This window comes from Arvicola amphibius, chromosome 13 (genome assembly GCF_903992535.2).
Source record: "Arvicola amphibius chromosome 13, mArvAmp1.2, whole genome shotgun sequence".
Taxonomy (NCBI): Eukaryota; Metazoa; Chordata; class Mammalia; order Rodentia; family Cricetidae; genus Arvicola; species Arvicola amphibius.
The window spans coordinates 68,497,243-68,515,155 of record NC_052059.1 but is presented as its reverse complement, the minus strand read 5'-3'; the positions used below and the strand labels follow the sequence as shown (position 1 = coordinate 68,515,155).

Sequence of the window (17,913 nt, the reverse complement as noted above, 5' to 3'; positions counted from 1 at the left end):
CTCTGCCCTATCTTATGGAAATATGACAAATGGAAGAAATAAATGGAGGAACATTTGCAATTCATAGGCAGTGCTGCTTCCAATCTTGCAGTGGAATTTTTCCAACTCCGACCTGCTGAGGTGACTTCTGTGGGGACAGAAATCCGGAAAGAAAGAAGACAAAGAAATTCCATACTGTATTTATCCAGCGCTTTGCACCTTTTGTGAGCCATCCAGAGAAATCATCTAATCCCTGCTAAAGATGGACTGGCCTCCTTCATAGTTGAAGAAACAGATTTCAAAAAACAGAATTTAAAAGAAGCTTGTCTGATTGGCTAGTGTAGGGCAGAACCTTGACAATTAAAGAGGTGTCCTTAATTGTTGCACTGCCGTACCAGTTGGATGAGAAAAGAAAACATAGCAGAGACAAGAGGAGTAGTAAAGGTTCACGCATGAAGAAATGGATTCTGGGAGTTCTGTAGAGCTGGGTTCCCTATGCTGGCCACTGTACCAATGTAGCCAAGGGACTGTTTATGAGGTTAGCTGGCACATTCGTTCTCTCTCCCTACCCCACTAGCAACCTAGATGCCAAGCTGGAGTTGCCGGATCAACTTGGCCTGACGGCTGGGGTAAGGGGAATGTCCCAGTTCCATTACATTTCTCCGTATCGCATTTCCCTTGACCTTAAGAAACTTCCATGGCCCACAGCCTGCTTGTCAGAAACAGACTGGCAAAGCTGACAGAGTTTCCTTCCTTGCAGTCTCTCTCCCTTGCCTCTGTGCTCCCTGGCTCTCTGCACTGGCAGTCTGCCTGGGCCTGAGGGGGTTGAGGTAGGGCATGTCCCCTCCCTGTCACCTGGACTGCAGGCGTTATTTCTCCCTCTAGAGAGGAGAGCTGGAATGTCCTGGGCAAGTATCTGACCTTGTCACACCTTCCCTCCTACTTTCCCTCCTCCTTTTTCTTAGTCCCAAAGCACACTGTGTCCCCTGCCCACTTTATACCAAACAAGCCCCACTGTGAGACCATCCTCGCTGAGTGATTTCCTCTACTCCCCTGCTAGTGTGATCCTCACCAGAGACAGATGAGCTTTGGAACCAGGCAGAATTTCATAATCCTGGCTCCTGGCTCAAGTGACCTTGAACACTGCTCCTGGACCTTTCTCCAGGGCTATTCTTTAAAGCAAAAACAGGAATGATCCTACCTAACAAACAAACAAACAAACACAGCATTGCATGTACAAAGATTTAGAAATAAAATTTTAAGGTCGGGCAGTGGTGGCACACACCTGTAACCCCAACACTCAAGAGGCAGACAGACCTCTGTGAGTTCGAGGCCACCCTGGTCTACAGATAGGGCTATTACACAGAGAAACCCTGTCTCAAAAAAAAGCAGAAAAACAAACAAAAATAAATAAACAAAATATAATTTAAGAAGCCCCAGATACCAGAAGGCACCAGATATGGCAAATCCCCCTTTGGCGACAACAGATCTCCCACTAGGCTTGCCAGGGGCTTTGATCAGCTCCTGTGGCTCTCACTGGGTACCCTAGAGGAAAACCTTCAGGCACAGTCCTGCAGAGTGGAGCAGGGTTTGCGGGGCTAGGGGAGAAGGTTGGAGAAGGATGACCTGCGGACATAGCTCAGTGCAGAGAACCAACTGTGTGAGAACCTGGGTTCAATCCCCAGTTACTGCCTCAAGAAGGAGAAAAGAAGGAACAAAGTATTAAGAAGGGGAGCTACCACAGGGAACGTGCCGATTCAAACAGGGTGTGCGGCCAGTAAGCGAATGACTTGGCCCTTAAGAGGCTGGAGAATAGAGACACAGCAAACATATGCTGTCACCAAAGACCAAACAACTGAGCCAAGTCTCCACTTCCTGAAGACAGGGCACTGCTGTCATATTGTGGCAGGTAGAATACTCAAAAACTATATCAATTTTTTCTCAAAATCATAATAATCACCATACTCGACGTTTATGCATTTATGTGTGTGTGTGTGTACATGTGTATGTCTGCTACTGGGAACTGAACCTAGAGACTCATGTATACTAGAAAAGCATTCACTGCGGAGCTATATACATTCCTCAGTTCACTGTACACTTATTCTAAATAAATGATTTTTAACTGAAAGGCAAATACTTAGAGGCATCTAATGTTTTTCCACAACTCTTTGTATTTTCAATTTGTGACGTGTTTTAAAAACTTCTCGGGCAGTGGTGCTACACACCTTTAATCCCAGCACTTGGGAGACAGAGACAGGTAGATCTCTGTGAGTTCGAGGCCAGCCTGGTCTACAAGAGCTAGTTCCAGGACAGGCTCCAAATCTACCCTTTCTCGAAAGACAAAAACAAACAAAATCTTCTTGGGCAGGTGGTGGCGTGGGCCGACCATGCACACATGTGGAGGTCAGGAGACAGGTGGCAGTTGGTTTTCCCATTCCACGAATGTGTCCCCAAAGATCAAACTCAGGTCATCGGGATGAGCCATCTCAGCTTCACTGCTGGCGAGCTCTGATGGCTGTTAGTGGTTTGGAGATAAACATCTTCCCCACAAAAATTTGAAGTGGCTAAAATTACATTTTTAGTGTTTCTCAAATGAAACCAATCTCTAGTTGTTTTTGTTTTCTGAAAAGACCAGCTCCCTAAGTAGTGTAAGAACTAAAAAGTTCTGCAAGCCAATGGTGGCACATTCCTTTAGTCCCAGGACTTGGGAGGCAGAGGCAGAAAGATGTCTGAGTTTGAGGTCAGCCTGGTCTATAGAGGGAGTTCCAGGTCATCCTGGGCTACACAAAGCCTTGTCTCAAATAAATAAATAAATAAATAAATAAAAACAAGTTCAAAAGTCAGCTCAATGGCAAAGTCCTTGGCTCCACAGAAGGACGTTGTGGGCTTGATGGGGTCGGGGGGAAAAAAGGAGGAGAAAGAACAGGTCTAGGTAGGAGATGGAAAGGGGGCATTTTTAAAATAAACCAAGTGGGTGAGTAGCTCATCCCTTTAATCCCAGAACTCAAGGTCAAAGGCAGGAGGAGCTCAGAAGCAGCAGAGAGGACCAGGCTAGCCTGGGCTACACAGCGATTTCCAGAATGAAACTGATCTACAAAGTGAGACCCTCTCTCAAAACACAAAACAGTTTTCAAGATATTTGTGTTGACAGAGGCCTTGGGAAAGAATAGGAGGGAACATAGGTGCTTTATGAGGGGGTAGAGTTCTCCTGTCATCTGAAGATGTTTACTGTGTGAAATCTGTGAACTTAAGATTTGTGTGTACTTCTCTGCCTCATAAAGTTCTTATTCTTTCTAGAATACCTCATTCTTTCTAGAACCTTCCAAGAGACAGTTTTTAAGAATGACTTTATTTACATGACAATTATTAATACAGCAATAAATTCCTATGAGTATTATATAATTAAATCATAGGTAGAATATAGTTTATGTTCTTTTGGCTGTATTATTTGTCACATAATACTTTTATTATTTACTAAATTGTAAAAATATATAGTTCTTCTAAGATTCATTACCTCATGCAGCTTCTCCTAATTCTTATCTTCTCCCACCCCCACACTCCAACCTCTGAAACAGGGTTTCTCAGGGTAGCCCTGGCTGTTCTAGAACTCACTCTGTAGACCAGGCTGGCCTCAAACTCACAGAGATCTGTCTGCCTCTTCTGGAGTGCTGGGGCTAAAGGCGTGCACCATCGCACTCAGCTTCCTAATGTTTATCTCGCCTGTCAGCTAATTTTCCTGTTTTCTAATTTTATAGAAGAAATTTAGTAATCATTTTATAAATAACAGTATAAGCTTTTGTAGCTAATTATTAAATTTTTATAATAAACATGCAGGTATACTTGTGCGACTGATAGAATTTTAACATTTTTAATTTATTGTTTGTTTGAGACAGAGTCTCACTTTGTATGTAGTTCAGGCTGGCCTGGAACCCCTGGAAGTCTAACCCCAGCCTCCCAAATTCTGGGATTACCAGTATGAACCATCATGCCAGGCTGTGCGTTCAACATTTTATAAATTCATAGGAAAATTTTCCTCTCAGAGATACATTGAAGATGTGCAGCAGTGTTTGGAACTGCCTTGGTGTTGGTAGTAAATTGTTGTGGAATAACCATTTTCTACACTATGAGGATGTGCCACTCAGATTGGTTTAATAAGAAGCTGAACAGCCAATATCTAGGCAAAATTTTCAGGGCAGAGAGGATGCTGGGAAAAAGAAGATGGAAATCCCAAGAGACAGGGAACAAGCAAGACATTCAGGAGAGACAGCAGCCACAGGCCAGCTGGCAGCACATAGATTAATAGCTATAGATTGACTTAAGTTATAAGAGCTAGTTAGGAACAAGCCTAAGATAAGGCCTAGCTCTCATAATTAATAAGAAGTCTCTGTGTTGTAGTTTGGGAGCTGGCTAGTAGGACAATGAAAGACTGGCTACAGTAAAGGCAAGGACTGGCCTGATTCTCCTTCTTGGCAGCTCAGTTGGGCTTGACAGGAACCCATTTGATCAGAGGACATTTCAGAATGCCAGCAATAATAGGATCCTGAAAGCCAAAACTGATAACAGCTAAGGCAAGAGCCCAGACTGGTGGAAACCTGATGTATTAACTTGAAAGTTAAGGAATGGGGTAGGGTGGGGGAGACTCGACTTCTTGCCATGTCTTCTCACAAGACTTGCAGAATCAAGCGATTCCTGGCCAAGAACCAAAAGCAAAATCATCCTATTCCTCAGTGGATTCAAATGAGAACTGGTAATAAAACCAGGTCCAGCTCCAAGAGGAGACCCTGGAGGAGAACAAGGCTGACCTTGTGGAGTCACATAGGCAAGGCTCGGGATTTGCACTGAGCCATGGACGGAGTTCAACATTTTCATCTGGAGACTTAGTCATTTTTAAACTGGGGGAGTGGTCTGTCTAGTAATAAAATGTAGAACTTTTCAAAAGAGAGAGAATGGGGTGGGGGGAGTTGAAAAATTAGTCTCTCAAGATTTCTGTTGCTGAGGGTGACAATGGATGTCAGGGGTGAATTGCTCAGTCACTGCACACAGTTTTCAGGATTATTTAAACCTGGATCTAAGGAACAGAAGTGGAATCCTGTAAATAAATGAACTTAAAAGTGGATCCAGGGTGAGCCAACTTTCCTAGCAATGAGGCTATTCAATTCAATAAGCTTTGGATATCCATGGAGACAGAGAAGCATTAGGCAGCCCCCTTGCTAATGACAGTCTGCTGGAAGTCCACCATTTATAGGAGGAAAGAAAAGATGTCTGTCATGATAGAAATCCCTCTTCACCTAGGGAGTGAGGAGGAAGGTTTCATCCTAAGACACTCAGTGTCACGTGAGTTCAAAGTGACTAGCATAGAAAGTGCTCACAACCACAGCTAGCGTGCAGGGAGCATTCCACTCCAGTGTCAGGTCTGTGAGCACGCTCGACTTCCATGACAGAAGAACAGAGGAGCCAAGCAAAGCAAAGCCAAACTCCTCATCTTCCTACTTCCCCATAGGAGTTGGAAAGATGGCTCAGTGGTTAGAGCACTGACTGCTCTCCCAGAGGGCCCGGTTCAGCTCCGCATGGTGGCTCACAACCATCTGTAACTCCAGCTCTGGTGTATCTGGCACTTTCTTCCGACCTCCTCAGTTGGCAGGAACATTTATGATATACATACATACATGCAGACAAGACACTCATAAACACTCACACACATAAAATAAAAAATGAATCTTATTTTCAAAAGGTTCCCAGACAAAAGCAGGTAAAGTAAGGTTCAAGGTCAGACAAAAAGAACTTCAATTCCTTCAAGTAAGGTAAATTATCAGAGCTGAAAGAATGCATTTAATTGGGGTGCAGGGGGGAATCAAAATTTTGTTGAGCATACCTGTAATTCCAGTCTTTAGTAGGATCACCATAAATTCAAGGCCACACTAGGCTACATAGAAAAGTTGTGTTGTAAAAAAATTTAGGCGTGTGCAGGGTGATGTGCAAGTGTGTTCACATGAGTGTGGGTGCGTGTGTGTGGAAATGCACGTTAAGGTGAGAGGCTCACGCCAGAAAAGCAAGGTATAGAGAGATGTCTTAGAAAAACGCCCAAAGCTGGGTGGGTGGCACATGTCTTTAATCCCAGCACTCGGGAAGCAGAGGCAGGTGGAGCTTTGTGAGTTCGAGGCCAGCCTAGTCTAACAGGAGCTAGGGCTACACAGAGAAACCCATCCCTCCCTCTCATCCCTCTCTCTCTCTCTCTCTCTCTCATCTCTCTCTCATCGCTCTCTCCATCTCTCTCCGCTCTTCTCCTCTCTCTCTCCTCTCCTCTCTCTCCTCCTCTCCTGGCTCGCTCCTCCTTTCGCTCTTCTCTCTCCTCTCCTCTCTCGCTCTCCTCCTTTCTCTCATCTCTCTCCTCTCTCTTCGCTCTCCTCTCCTCTCTCCTCTCTCGCTCTCTCCTCTCCTCTTCTCTCCGCTCGTTCTCTCTCGCCTCTCGCTCTATCTCTCCTCTCTTTCTCTGGGTTTTAAAGACAGGGTTTCTCTGTACCTCTGGAGCCTGTTCTGGCACTCCCTCTGTAGACCAGGCTGGCCTCGAACTCACAGAGATCTGTCTGCCTCAAGGGCTGGGATTAAAGCTGTGCACCACCACTGCCCAGCACTGAATTGGGGTTCTCAATCAAGGATGGCCTTGAGTTTCTGGCCATCCTGCTGGCACCTCCCAAGCTCTGTGATCACAGGGTACATGCCCTGCATTTCATGCTGTGCTGTGTCTCATGCATGCTAGACAAGCACTCTACCAACTGTGCTCTGAATCCTAGCCTTTAAGAAATACCTCATATTCTACTCTAGACCACCAGAGTGGGGCATAGTCACACTTAATGGATAAACAGATACCAAACTTTAGTGTTTAATGGGTGAAATTGCCCTCAGACTGTAGCTATTGGGAAGAATCATGACTAATGACTGGGATCAAAAAACACGACTCCGGAGAGAGGCTGGCCACCTTGGGGAAAGCATGTTTGCAAATCACTTGGATTCAGAATCTGTGAAGTCTATGGCATCAGTCATCTTGATCCTCAGGAAATGTTCAGACCCTGAGTCTCTGCCACTGTCTCACTCCAAAGCCTGTTAATGAGGAATCATTTGGGGATCTCCCTATCATGATGAGAGAGGCTCAGACGAGGGACCGCAAGAGAGAAATGAGTCCCTGATGTTCAGGTCATCTTCCTGATGGGTAGAGAAAGAGTCCCTCTAGGAAGAGCATGAGGTAGATCTGTTAGTGACACAGGTTCCACCTCAGGGCAAAAGAACCAACGTCGCAGAAGCATCATACCCAGAAATGAAGATTCTAGGATTCTTAGCTGAAGATCTCTCTCTCTCTCCCTCTCTCTCCCTCCCTCTCCCTTTCTCTCCCTCCCTCCCCCTCTCCCTCCCTCTCTTTTCCTCCCTCCCCATCTCCTTCCCTCCCCACTCTGTGTCTCTCTCTCTCTCTCTCCTCAGAGGCAGAGAACTCACAAAAATCTTGGTCAGTAGTAGACTAGCTGGGTCCAAGACACCAACACTGCTTGAATATTTGGTCCCCAGTAAGTAAAACTATTTGGGAAAGATTGAGAGGTGTGGCCTTATTGGAGGAGTTCAGTCACTGAGGGTGGGCAACTCCTGACGTTCCCAGTCTCCCTATCTCTCTGTCACTTTCTCTCTCTCTCTCTCTCTCTCTCTCTCTCTCTCTCTCTCTCTCTCTCTCTCTCTCTCTCTCTCTCTCCTACTTTCAGAGCAAAAGGTGAGCTCTCCACTGTCCCCGCTTCCACGCTTTCACTCTGGACTCAACACCTCCGAAACTGTGAGCCCAATTAACCCTTTCCTGCCTTGGTTATGGTGTTTGGTCACAGCAATAGAAAAGTAGCTAAGACACCATGTGACCTCATCTCAGTGATCTAGCACTCAGCACACATAGCCCACAAACATGCAACTTGGTTGTGGCCACATCAACAAGCACACACACACAATTGTAAAATATCAACATTTTTTGCATGAGTCTTTCTCTAGTATGTCCTTCATCTGACAGACACAAGCATAGCCTGCAAGAATAGCAGAAATTGTTTATATCTATTCTCTAATTTCAGCCCATCTCGTAAATGTTTTTAAGGGTGCCTCTTCACCCTTAAAATGTCTTTAAGGGTGTAGTGAGAAACGCTACACTAATGAATGACATCTACCTCTGAGTGGAGACATGGCACTGTCTCCTGCTTTGGGAGTTACTCCAACTGGGTGAGTCGATCAAAGTGTCTCTAAAATTGTTACTGAGAAGGGCTCCCCAATTTTTTGAGATAATGTCACTTCCTAGTGGGTATGTGTTGATATTCATAAGACTTAAGGATGAAATATTTAAAAGAACCAAACACATAGCATTGACTTTTAGGACTACAGGGATGTTCTATTGGTTGGCTTAGATGAATAACTTAATAATCCACGAAGTGGCCCAAAAGCCAATAAGGAGGCCGAGTCCCATATGTAAAAGCAAAGAGCCTTTATTTTATGCAAGTTTGTAAACTTGGTCTCTCTGCATGTCCAACGTATTGGAATAAACGGAGAGCCCCGAGCTCAGTTAGAGTTGGGTTTTTATAGTAGTAAAGGTGGGGGTGAAAGGCTTCTGAGGTTCAGGACCCCTGATTAGCTGACATTGTCTAGGGGTGTCCTGGTGAGTGTGTGCTGGCGGGTGCTCCTATCTACAGTGGTTGGAACGTTAGGCATTTCCTTTGGATGGTCTGTTTTTGGGTGATGCTCGGGTAATCTCACTTTGTGGTTCTTCCTACAACCAGGTATTGCTTCAGGGTAAACTACTGAGACTCTGGCCTTTTATTAAATTGATGGCCGAGTCCTACTCTGGCAGGTGATAATGGCTGGAAGTAAAGAACTTCCTTTGGGTAATCTGTTCATACTTAGCTTATCATGGCTGGCTCCTACAGTTGCCCCTTGACAAGCACCGATGACAGGACCCAATCTTGGGTCCTGCTTGGTCCTGGTTTTAAGGAGGTATGGAACTATTTAAATTAATAAATCCATTAATTGACAACTCTGGACCTATTTTTAGTATATCAACAGGCACTATAGGTAATTATCTTGTCCCCCATGCCAGGGAGTTCCCCTTGTCTCAGCCTTTCAACCTATTCTGGGCAGGGAGCATGGGACGGTGTGTTTCTTTCTGCAGCTACTTCAAGCTGACATTGGGGCATTGTTATCTGGGCCCAAGCAGGTTGAAAGGCTAGCCAAAGGTAGGGAGGAAATTCAGACAATGGGGCACTCATCAGACTCTGTTGAAGGAACAAGGAGTGTTCATATCAGCTGGACTGGTCCATATCGGCTTTCAGGAAGTCAAGGGCTCACCACCATTCAGAGCAGGTTGTAGCCAGCAACTGGTGCTTAGATGCATCAACCAGCCAAGTGGAAGTCTATTGAGATAAGTTTAAACTAGGCACAGAAGTTAAATTTATTTACTTAAAGAAAAACCCATATCGTAGAAAAAAAGGAGATCACGAGTATCTGTAAACAGAAGGAATAGAGTCATACCTTTGAGTCCTAGCAAAAACTACAGATTTTGGTTAGAAGCATGGATATTTTCTGCTGTCCAGAGAACCATGTATGGTTTGGACAGAGATGCCTTTGGCCTAATGAGAAACTCCTTTAAGTTTATATTTAAATGCCAACCAGAAGGAATCTAAAATCTTGAGCTTGTGACCCACACAGGAAGTAGTCATTGCTCTTTTAGCTTATTAGAACTACTATGGGTGGGGGAGAAATTAGAAACATTTTTCATATTTTAAGTCATTTTTTAGACCCCCAAAGCTTATGAACTTTTATATCTTCAGACCTTAAAACATTTTTTAATGAGCTAAGAAGCTGGCTGTAGCTTTGTGGAAGGATCTGGATACATTTTGCTGCTAAACTGACATTATAATTACCCTAGCCATTAATACTACCAGAGATCTCAGAAGGATAAGTAAAGTATAACTGAGTACAGACCAAATAACTTCTAAAACTATTAAAAATGACAGGGACCAGAGTCCATATACAGTTAGTCATACCCAGGTCTCCATAGCATTGGACGAAGATATATCCAGAACAGCAGTCTTACTGTCTAATCCAGGCCTATAAAGTGAACTTTTTCTTTTTCTGTGGAAGAGGAACATGGAAAAGACTGACCTTATTTTGTTGATGCAAAACCGGTGCAATCAATTCTCCAAGGTCCTGCTGTTTGTCCACGGTCTGGGCCAGGTCCTGGCAGCAGGTGTTGCACTGGGACATCTCACCCAGTGGTCAACGTCATCATAATCCAGGTGGAGACATCATGGTGTCTCATAATCTTCTTTGGAGACCTTGGGTCACTGTTAGGATCTCAGAGTCTCTGTCTAATATAATAAGCTTTTAAATTATTATTTTAAATGCCATATTCTGCAGATCTCTGAAGTATGAGGGCTGCCTAGGTGTGTCTGATTAGACAACTTTGTTTTTCATTATTTGTTTTAAGTTTGACTTTGAAAACATATACAGGGAACTAAATAAGGCTTATTCATGTAACTAATTATATCAGTACACTAAAGATGACTAACTTGTATTTTCTAACAGTCTATAATAAGTTAGCAAGCAGCTTTTATAAGACTAGAGCTCCACACTCTGCAATGATTTTGAGTTAAAGCTAATATAGAAACAGAATTAGTCATTACGAGGGTAAACACAGAACAATCTTATATCTAGCTGTTAATGCTGTCTCCTGCAAAGGCAAAGAACAGGTCCTAAGGTGAAATGGGAACAGGAGGGAGTCTAAGAACTGGCATTGCCCTAGGGCAAACTGAGACAGTTCCACACCTCCTTAAAACCAAGACTGGGTCCTGTCATTGGTGCTTGTGAATGTAAGTCCCAAGTCCCGGTCTCTGGCCTCCATCTTTGGAGACCCCTTCCCTGTGCCCGCCAAGCCTTGACCCCTCCCCGGAGGAGTGTCAAGACAGCCCGCCAAAATCTTCACCACACCCTCAGTCTATTTAAACTGCCCCCCCCCGTGGCACCATGTACATGAGGTGCATTAACATACATATATGCATACTCAAAATAAAATAATAGATTTAAAAACAGAAGTTGGAGTTGGGCAGTGGTGGCACACACCTTTAATCCTACTACTTGGGAAGCAGAGGCAGGCGGATCTTTGTGAGTTCGAGGCCAGCCTGGTCTACAGAATGAGTTCCAGTTCCAGAACAGGACTACACAGAAAAGCCATGTCTGAAAAAAACAAAACAAAACAAATGTAGAAGCTGGAAAAGTGACTCAACAGTTAAGAACACTTGCTGAAACATCTTTGTTCCTGGACCATGGTCATTCAAAATGGCTACAAAGTAAACCCTCTCATCTCCTTTAAGAAGAAAGTTGCAGTTTTTTATCAACAATTATGGCATCACAACTTTGGACTCAGAATGATTTTGATTCGCCTTTCTCTGGAGGAATCAACTGAATGGAAGCCAACTATCCGCATGGACCCACTGAGTCTAGGCTGCCTAACGCTATTTCCTCAGCAGATTGTTGGGAGTTCTTTCCAGGGCTCTGGGCCTCCCTTAATTTGATTGGTCCATGGTCCATTTTGTTTATTCTGAACTAGTTAACAAGAATGCTATTTGGGGGGCTGGAGAGATTGCTCAGTGGTTAAGACCACTGACTACTCTTCCAGAGGACCCAAATTCAATTCCCAGCACCCCCATGACATCGCACAACTATTTGTAACTCCAAGATCTGACATCCTCACACAGACAGAGATACATGCAGACAAGACCCCAAAGCACATAAAATAAAAGTAAATTATTTAAAAAAAGAATCCTATTTGTTAATTTACCTTTTAAATTTACTTTTTAAATATTTGGTTTAAGGCAGAGTTTCTCAACATTCCTAATACTGCAACCCTTTAATACAGTTCCATAAAATTATTTTGTTGCTACTTTATAACTGTAATTTTGCTACTGTTATGAATCATAATGTAAATATCTGATATGGGACCCTAAAGGGTCACAACCAACTGGTTGAGAACCACTGGCTTAAGGCATCAGATTTCTTTGCCTTGAAGCATTTTGGTCTAGACATTTGGTTTGATTCTTTGCTTGCTTTTGGACCTGTAAAGTCACTTTAGACTCTGACTGTTCAGCTTGTTTTCAGTATTTGTTCACTTTTGGAACTTTGAAGGCATTTTAGTTTTTATTTGTGTTGGTTTTCATTGCTTTTGGAAAATTTGATTTGTTATCATTTGGCCTTTTCTGGAGGCTTTTCTGCATCCAGCCCAGTCTCAGAGACTTAATATTAGTTATAGCTGTTTGGCTGATGGCTTAGGCTTATTAATGCCTAGCTCTTACATTTAAATTAACCCATTTCTATTAATATGAATCACCACATGGCCTGTGGCTTACTTATAAATGCTCTGGTGTCTTTCCTCCAGGGCTGGTTGCTGGCATCTCTCCCAACTCCACCTTCTTTCTCCCTGTATCTCTGCTTGGTTTTCCTGCATATCTATGTCCTGCCCTACCAAAGGCCAAAGCAGCTTTATTCATCAACCAATAAAAGCAACACATATTTGCAGCGTACAGAAGGGCATCCACATCACTTCTGTGGGTTTTGACTTCAGTCTCCTGATATTTTTCTATCTGCATAATTCTGCATTTTTCTGTTGCTTCTCCTGTGACCCTGTGACCCTGCCAAAGGCACTGACAACATGAGGTACTTGATCCCTCCCACACAGAAGTGTGGAGGTGTCTGGGGGAACATCCCAACAAACACACCTGATTCCTGGGTCAGAAGGAACTTTATTAGTTCACCTGGGAAGACACGTATGAGGGACCAGTTTACCCGGTGTCTTGAGCCCCCTCACATTTGAGTAAGATGTAAGAGAACCCTGAGACCCAGTTGCAAAAGACAGTCTTAGGACAAAAGCTGAGAAAATCAATCCATATATCATATATCTAGATATCTAGATATCTAGATAGATTGATAGATAGATAGACAGACAGACAGACAGACAGACAGACAGACAGACAGATACATACATACATACATACACACACACACACACACACACACACACACACATATATGGGAACTCTGTGTGTGTGCATGAGAGAGAGAGAGAGAGAGAGAGAGAGAGAGAGAGAATGGGGAACAAGAACCTGATATCCAAAAGGAGGAAATATTTGGAGATAAAAAAGTCATCTGGCACTCTAGCTGGCTTTATTGGTGATGATCCCTAACTTGCAAGTATTTGGAAACATGGAGACAAACATTTACTACTTCCAAACTGGCGCTATCTGAGTGCTTATCAAAGTCCCAGACAATAAAATTTCAAGAAAAAAAAAAACAACAAACAGGCAGGTAGCTTTAATTAAAATGTAAAATGATTTGGGAGCAATAAAAGTGGCAATTAATCATAATAAAGAACTCTTAAAAAACAGTACCTCTGAGTGTTGAAAGAAAAACTAAGTTAAAACTCTTTATGGTGCATGCCAAAACCTGAGGGAAACTCTAAAGCACTCTGTGTTCTCTGGCCTTCCTCCTTCACCTCTGATTTTTAGTTTTCCTTGAGCAGCTTTCTCTCATGCTTACAGTAACATGTCTTTATTATACAAACCAGCCTAAGCTTCCTTTCAACCTTAAAGCCAAGAATTTCAGTGCCAACTTCCTCCCCTCCCTCCCCCAAGTGGAGGTCCCTACAGCTTAGGGGACTTCAGGTTGATGATCATCTAATGACATTATACCTGTGTCCTTTCTGAGGCCAACATTCCTGGGATTCTTGCCTCAACCATCTTCAAGCATCTTGAGGAGTTTGCCTGTCATTTGACTGATCAATCCTATTAAATATGGGCTCTGTGTTCCTTTGCTTCTATTTTTCTAGCAAGAAGCCCACTAAATAGTTGAGTGATTTAAAAGCAAAACAGACATTTTCAAGACACACCCATACTCTGCTTCTGGGTCACATGGCTTTTCTGTGGAACATCTCTGAAAATCTGATCCCCCTCTCTGCTTCTCCCTACCCGGTATAGTGGGGTCTGGCAGATACAAAGATTCTAAAGAGACCCTGTGTCTCTCAATCTGATTATCAGATTGCTGAAAGAATGGACCTTGAGGATGTGGGAGTTTCTCTGGAAATCTCCTGCTATGAGAGGGTAAGGGCTCTGACGACACAGAATTTGCCTCCCCGAAAGAGATTTCCAACAGTTGTCAAAACAACTTGTCAAACCTCCTTATTGGATGAAACTAAAACCTTGGTAATACTGAGCATAGCAGTACCTTGTGCATATCGTGTGTGTGTGTGTGTGCGCGCGTGTGTGCGTGCGTGCATGCATGTGTATGTGTATGTATATGTGTGTATGTGTGTGTATGTGTGTGTATGGATGTGTGTATGTATATGTGTGTATGTGTATATGTGTGTTGAACCTGGATTCAATTCCCAGCACCCATATGGCAGCTCACAACTGTCTGTGTCTCCAGTTCCAGAGGATCTGACACCCTCACATAGACATACATGTAGACCAAACACCAGTGCACATAAAATAAAAACAAATCATTAAAATATATCTTAGTATGATTATGTATATAAACTTTCTATCTGCATGTGGTTATGTTTTATTTTTACATAATTATACTTACTGCCAAATTGGCTTGTAAGTAAGTGCTTGTGTAAACTAAAGTTGTTAACTTGGCTCAGCTTCATTTTGGCTCATAGTGAAATTAAAATATTAAGAAATAAAAAAATGATAAAAAACAAAAAGTATATTTAATAAATGGGGCCACACTGGTAAAACAAGTAAAGATGGGTAATGGTCCTAAATCTTTTTGGGGGGGACAATTAATATGAGTTTTTAAGTTTAAACAATTTAGGGCTATTCATAAGGACATGAGCTCATGCAGTTGTGGTCAAGCTCCTATCTCCCTGATCTTTCCCACTTGAGATCTACAGCACACTGCTTATCAGTGAACCTTAAGAGGTAACTATTCCTACTGCAGGACATGGTGCTCTTCATAGACAATTGCCCTCCCTTGAGATACTCAATTCTATTGCAAAGATAAAGAGTGTAGGGGCTGGAGAGATGGCTCCAAAGGTTAAGAGTACTGAATGCTCTTCCAGGGGACACAGGTTCGAGTCTCAGCTCCACATGGTGGCTCACAACCATCTGTAATTCTAGTCCCCAAGGATCAAATACCTCTTCTGGCCTCTGCGGGTACCAGGAGTGATGTCGTGTACACATATACCTGCAGGCAAAACACCCACACATGTAAAATTAATAAATTAAATAAATAAATTTACAAAAGAGGGTAGCTCATGTCTTTGTTTTCAGGTATGTGTATATAGGACAAATATTTTAAGGATTTTAAGGATATTTTTGGCCATTACTGCTTCTTTTAAAATGAACAAATGAACAATTGGGTTTTTCAAGATTCTTATTTTAGCTAGACCTAGGTAGGAAAAAACTCTAAGTATTTTTAAATTGTCATTTTGAAAGCCTACTTTGAGGCTTGGACAAACATCTTAGAGTTTAGAGAATGTCTTAATGTGTTACACTATAATGATGTATTTTAAATTATTTATCTCTATTTTAGTTTAAAATAATACTAATAATCTAAATGTCAAACTTTAACCTGTTCTGGATGTCTTATCCTACACTGGATGCTTCATGAACATGAATAAAAAGTAAATGCTTTTTCTAGCAAAGAACCAATTTAAAGTACCTGTTATAATAACGTCTATCTTCAGCAAGTAATTCATTTAAATTTGGCTAGAAAAACAAATTATTAGTGTACTTTGCTGTGAATATAGGTTTCTCTCCTACCACCAGTTCTTGAATAACTCAGAGGTTTAATATTACTTATAAACAGTTGGCCGATAGCTCAGTCTTATTACTAGCTAGCTCTTACTTCTTAAATTAGCCTATTTCTATTAGTCTATGTATTGCCACATGACTGGCATTACCTCATTTTTTACATGTCTTAATTCCTAGGTGGTTGTTCTGCCCTTCTGTATATCTGCTTGGATTTCCCACCTGGCTCTTTCTTTTCTTGCCATAGGGCAGAGCAACTTTATTGGTCAAACAATAAGAGTGGCACATATTCACCGCATATAGAAAGAGTATCCCACAGCACTTTGCCATATTTATAACTGTTATATATCTAAGAAACATATTTTTCTGTAGTTTAGATACAGCCTTCTGAGCTTTCATTTAAAATTGTCTCTTTAAAATTGTTTTCTAAATTTTTTAATAACAATAATAATGTTAAGATAAAGGTATACTGCAAATATTTGTTAAAAATATGGTTAGAACTAAGTTAAAATACTATCAAGGATTATAAAATGTTTTAAGGTTAATTCTATACCTTGAAATAAAATTAATGCTTGATTTTCTACAATTTTTGGTTGGTTTTTTGTTGTTGTTGCTGTTGTCTGGTTTTGTTTTTTAAGACAGGGTTTCTCTGTGTAACTCTGGCTGTCCTGGAACTCACTCTGTAGACCAGATTGACCTTGAACTTGGTGATCCACCTGCCTCTGCCTCCTGAGTGCTGGGATTAAAGAATGTGCCACCGCTGCCCAGATTTCTACAATATTTCTTAAGAGTTGATCTATTTTTAGTATCTTTTTGTTAAATGAACATTTTAAATGTATGATTAAATTTTAGGGTGTTTTTTTTACATATTTTCCTATTGGGCAAAGACTTTACTTTTTGGGTTGTCAGTCATTGCTTTAACCATTAAAAAAAAAGTTTCTGTTGAGAAACTGATGCTTACTTAGAATATCCTTACTAAATTAAATAGTGATTATGAGACTTGTTTAATGGACAAATAGTTAAATCTATTTATAAAATTTGGTCTATTAGATAAGCAAATAACACAGGGTGTTGTAAAGGACTTTTAGCTATAACTAATTCAAAATTAATTGTAAAGTCTTCTTCAAAAGATAAAATCCAGACGATTTCAGCTAAGAGGAAAAAAAGCCCTCATGTTAATGGCGTCATTCTGCCTTAAAGATCAGGACTGTATCCAGGTGCTCCTAAGGCACTCCCGGGGATGCTGAACCTTATGTCACCTAAGAGCACGTTCATTCGGACTTGGAAAATGCAGGTGACACCAACAATTGAGTACCAGAGTGACTAAATGCTTCTCTCACTGTTTATGTTTCTTAAACGATTTTGTTGTCAGGCTTTAAAAAGTATTTATGATACCTAATACTCTATCTGATACATTTCTAATCTTGGTGCTAATGAAGTTGCAAATGAAAGTATTGTGTCCCTCACTTGATTGGATCTTTGTGTGCGACTGTGTGCTTACCCTAGACCCCTACCTTATCCAAAACAATGCTTGAAATAACTCATTTTCATTGTCTTTATGTATACATATATAGTCTCTTATTCAGTATATTTTGGTTAAAACAAATAAAATCTAGTTTTTAAGTTAAACTTAACTCCATTTACTCTAACTAGAGATACCCAGAGATTTGGGTTAATTTTTCTTCTCCAGAGCATATAAGCCATCTCTAATAACAACATGGATTATAACTTAAGTATTGATGTTGTTTCTTTTTTCTTTTCTCTTTCTTTCTTTCCTTTTCTCTTTCTTTCTTTCTTTTTCTGTTCTTTCTTTCTTTCTTTCTTTCTTTCTTTCTTTCTTTCTTTCTATTTTAAAGAGTTTTCCAATACAGAGTTTCTCTATGTGGTCCTGACTGTCCTGGAACTCAATTTGTAGACCAGGTTGGCCTCCAACTCTCTAGATCCTCCTGCCTCTGCCTCCTGAGTGCTGGGATTAAAGGCATGAGTCACCACACTTGGCAAGTATTGATGTTTCTTGATGTAATTAGCATCTAAAATAGTCTATAGTATAATTAACTGGGAATAGAAAAATTAATTAAACAATTTTGTATCTTACTAATAAAAAAGAAGACAACACTTCAGT

General features: G+C 41.6%; 1 protein-coding gene across 1 annotated transcript; it reads left to right on the top strand.

Annotated features, from left to right (window-relative positions):
• Nucleotides 1–4,632: 4,632 nt before the first annotated feature.
• LOC121676978 (60S ribosomal protein L39-like) lies at nucleotides 4,633–7,163 on the top strand. The gene is made up of 2 exons (XM_042054090.1): nucleotides 4,633–4,798; nucleotides 7,033–7,163. The coding sequence occupies exons 1-2, from the start codon at nucleotides 4,633–4,635 to the stop codon at nucleotides 7,161–7,163; spliced, it is 297 nt and encodes a 98-aa protein (XP_041910024.1).
• The last annotated feature ends 10,750 nt before the right edge of the window (nucleotides 7,164–17,913 follow it).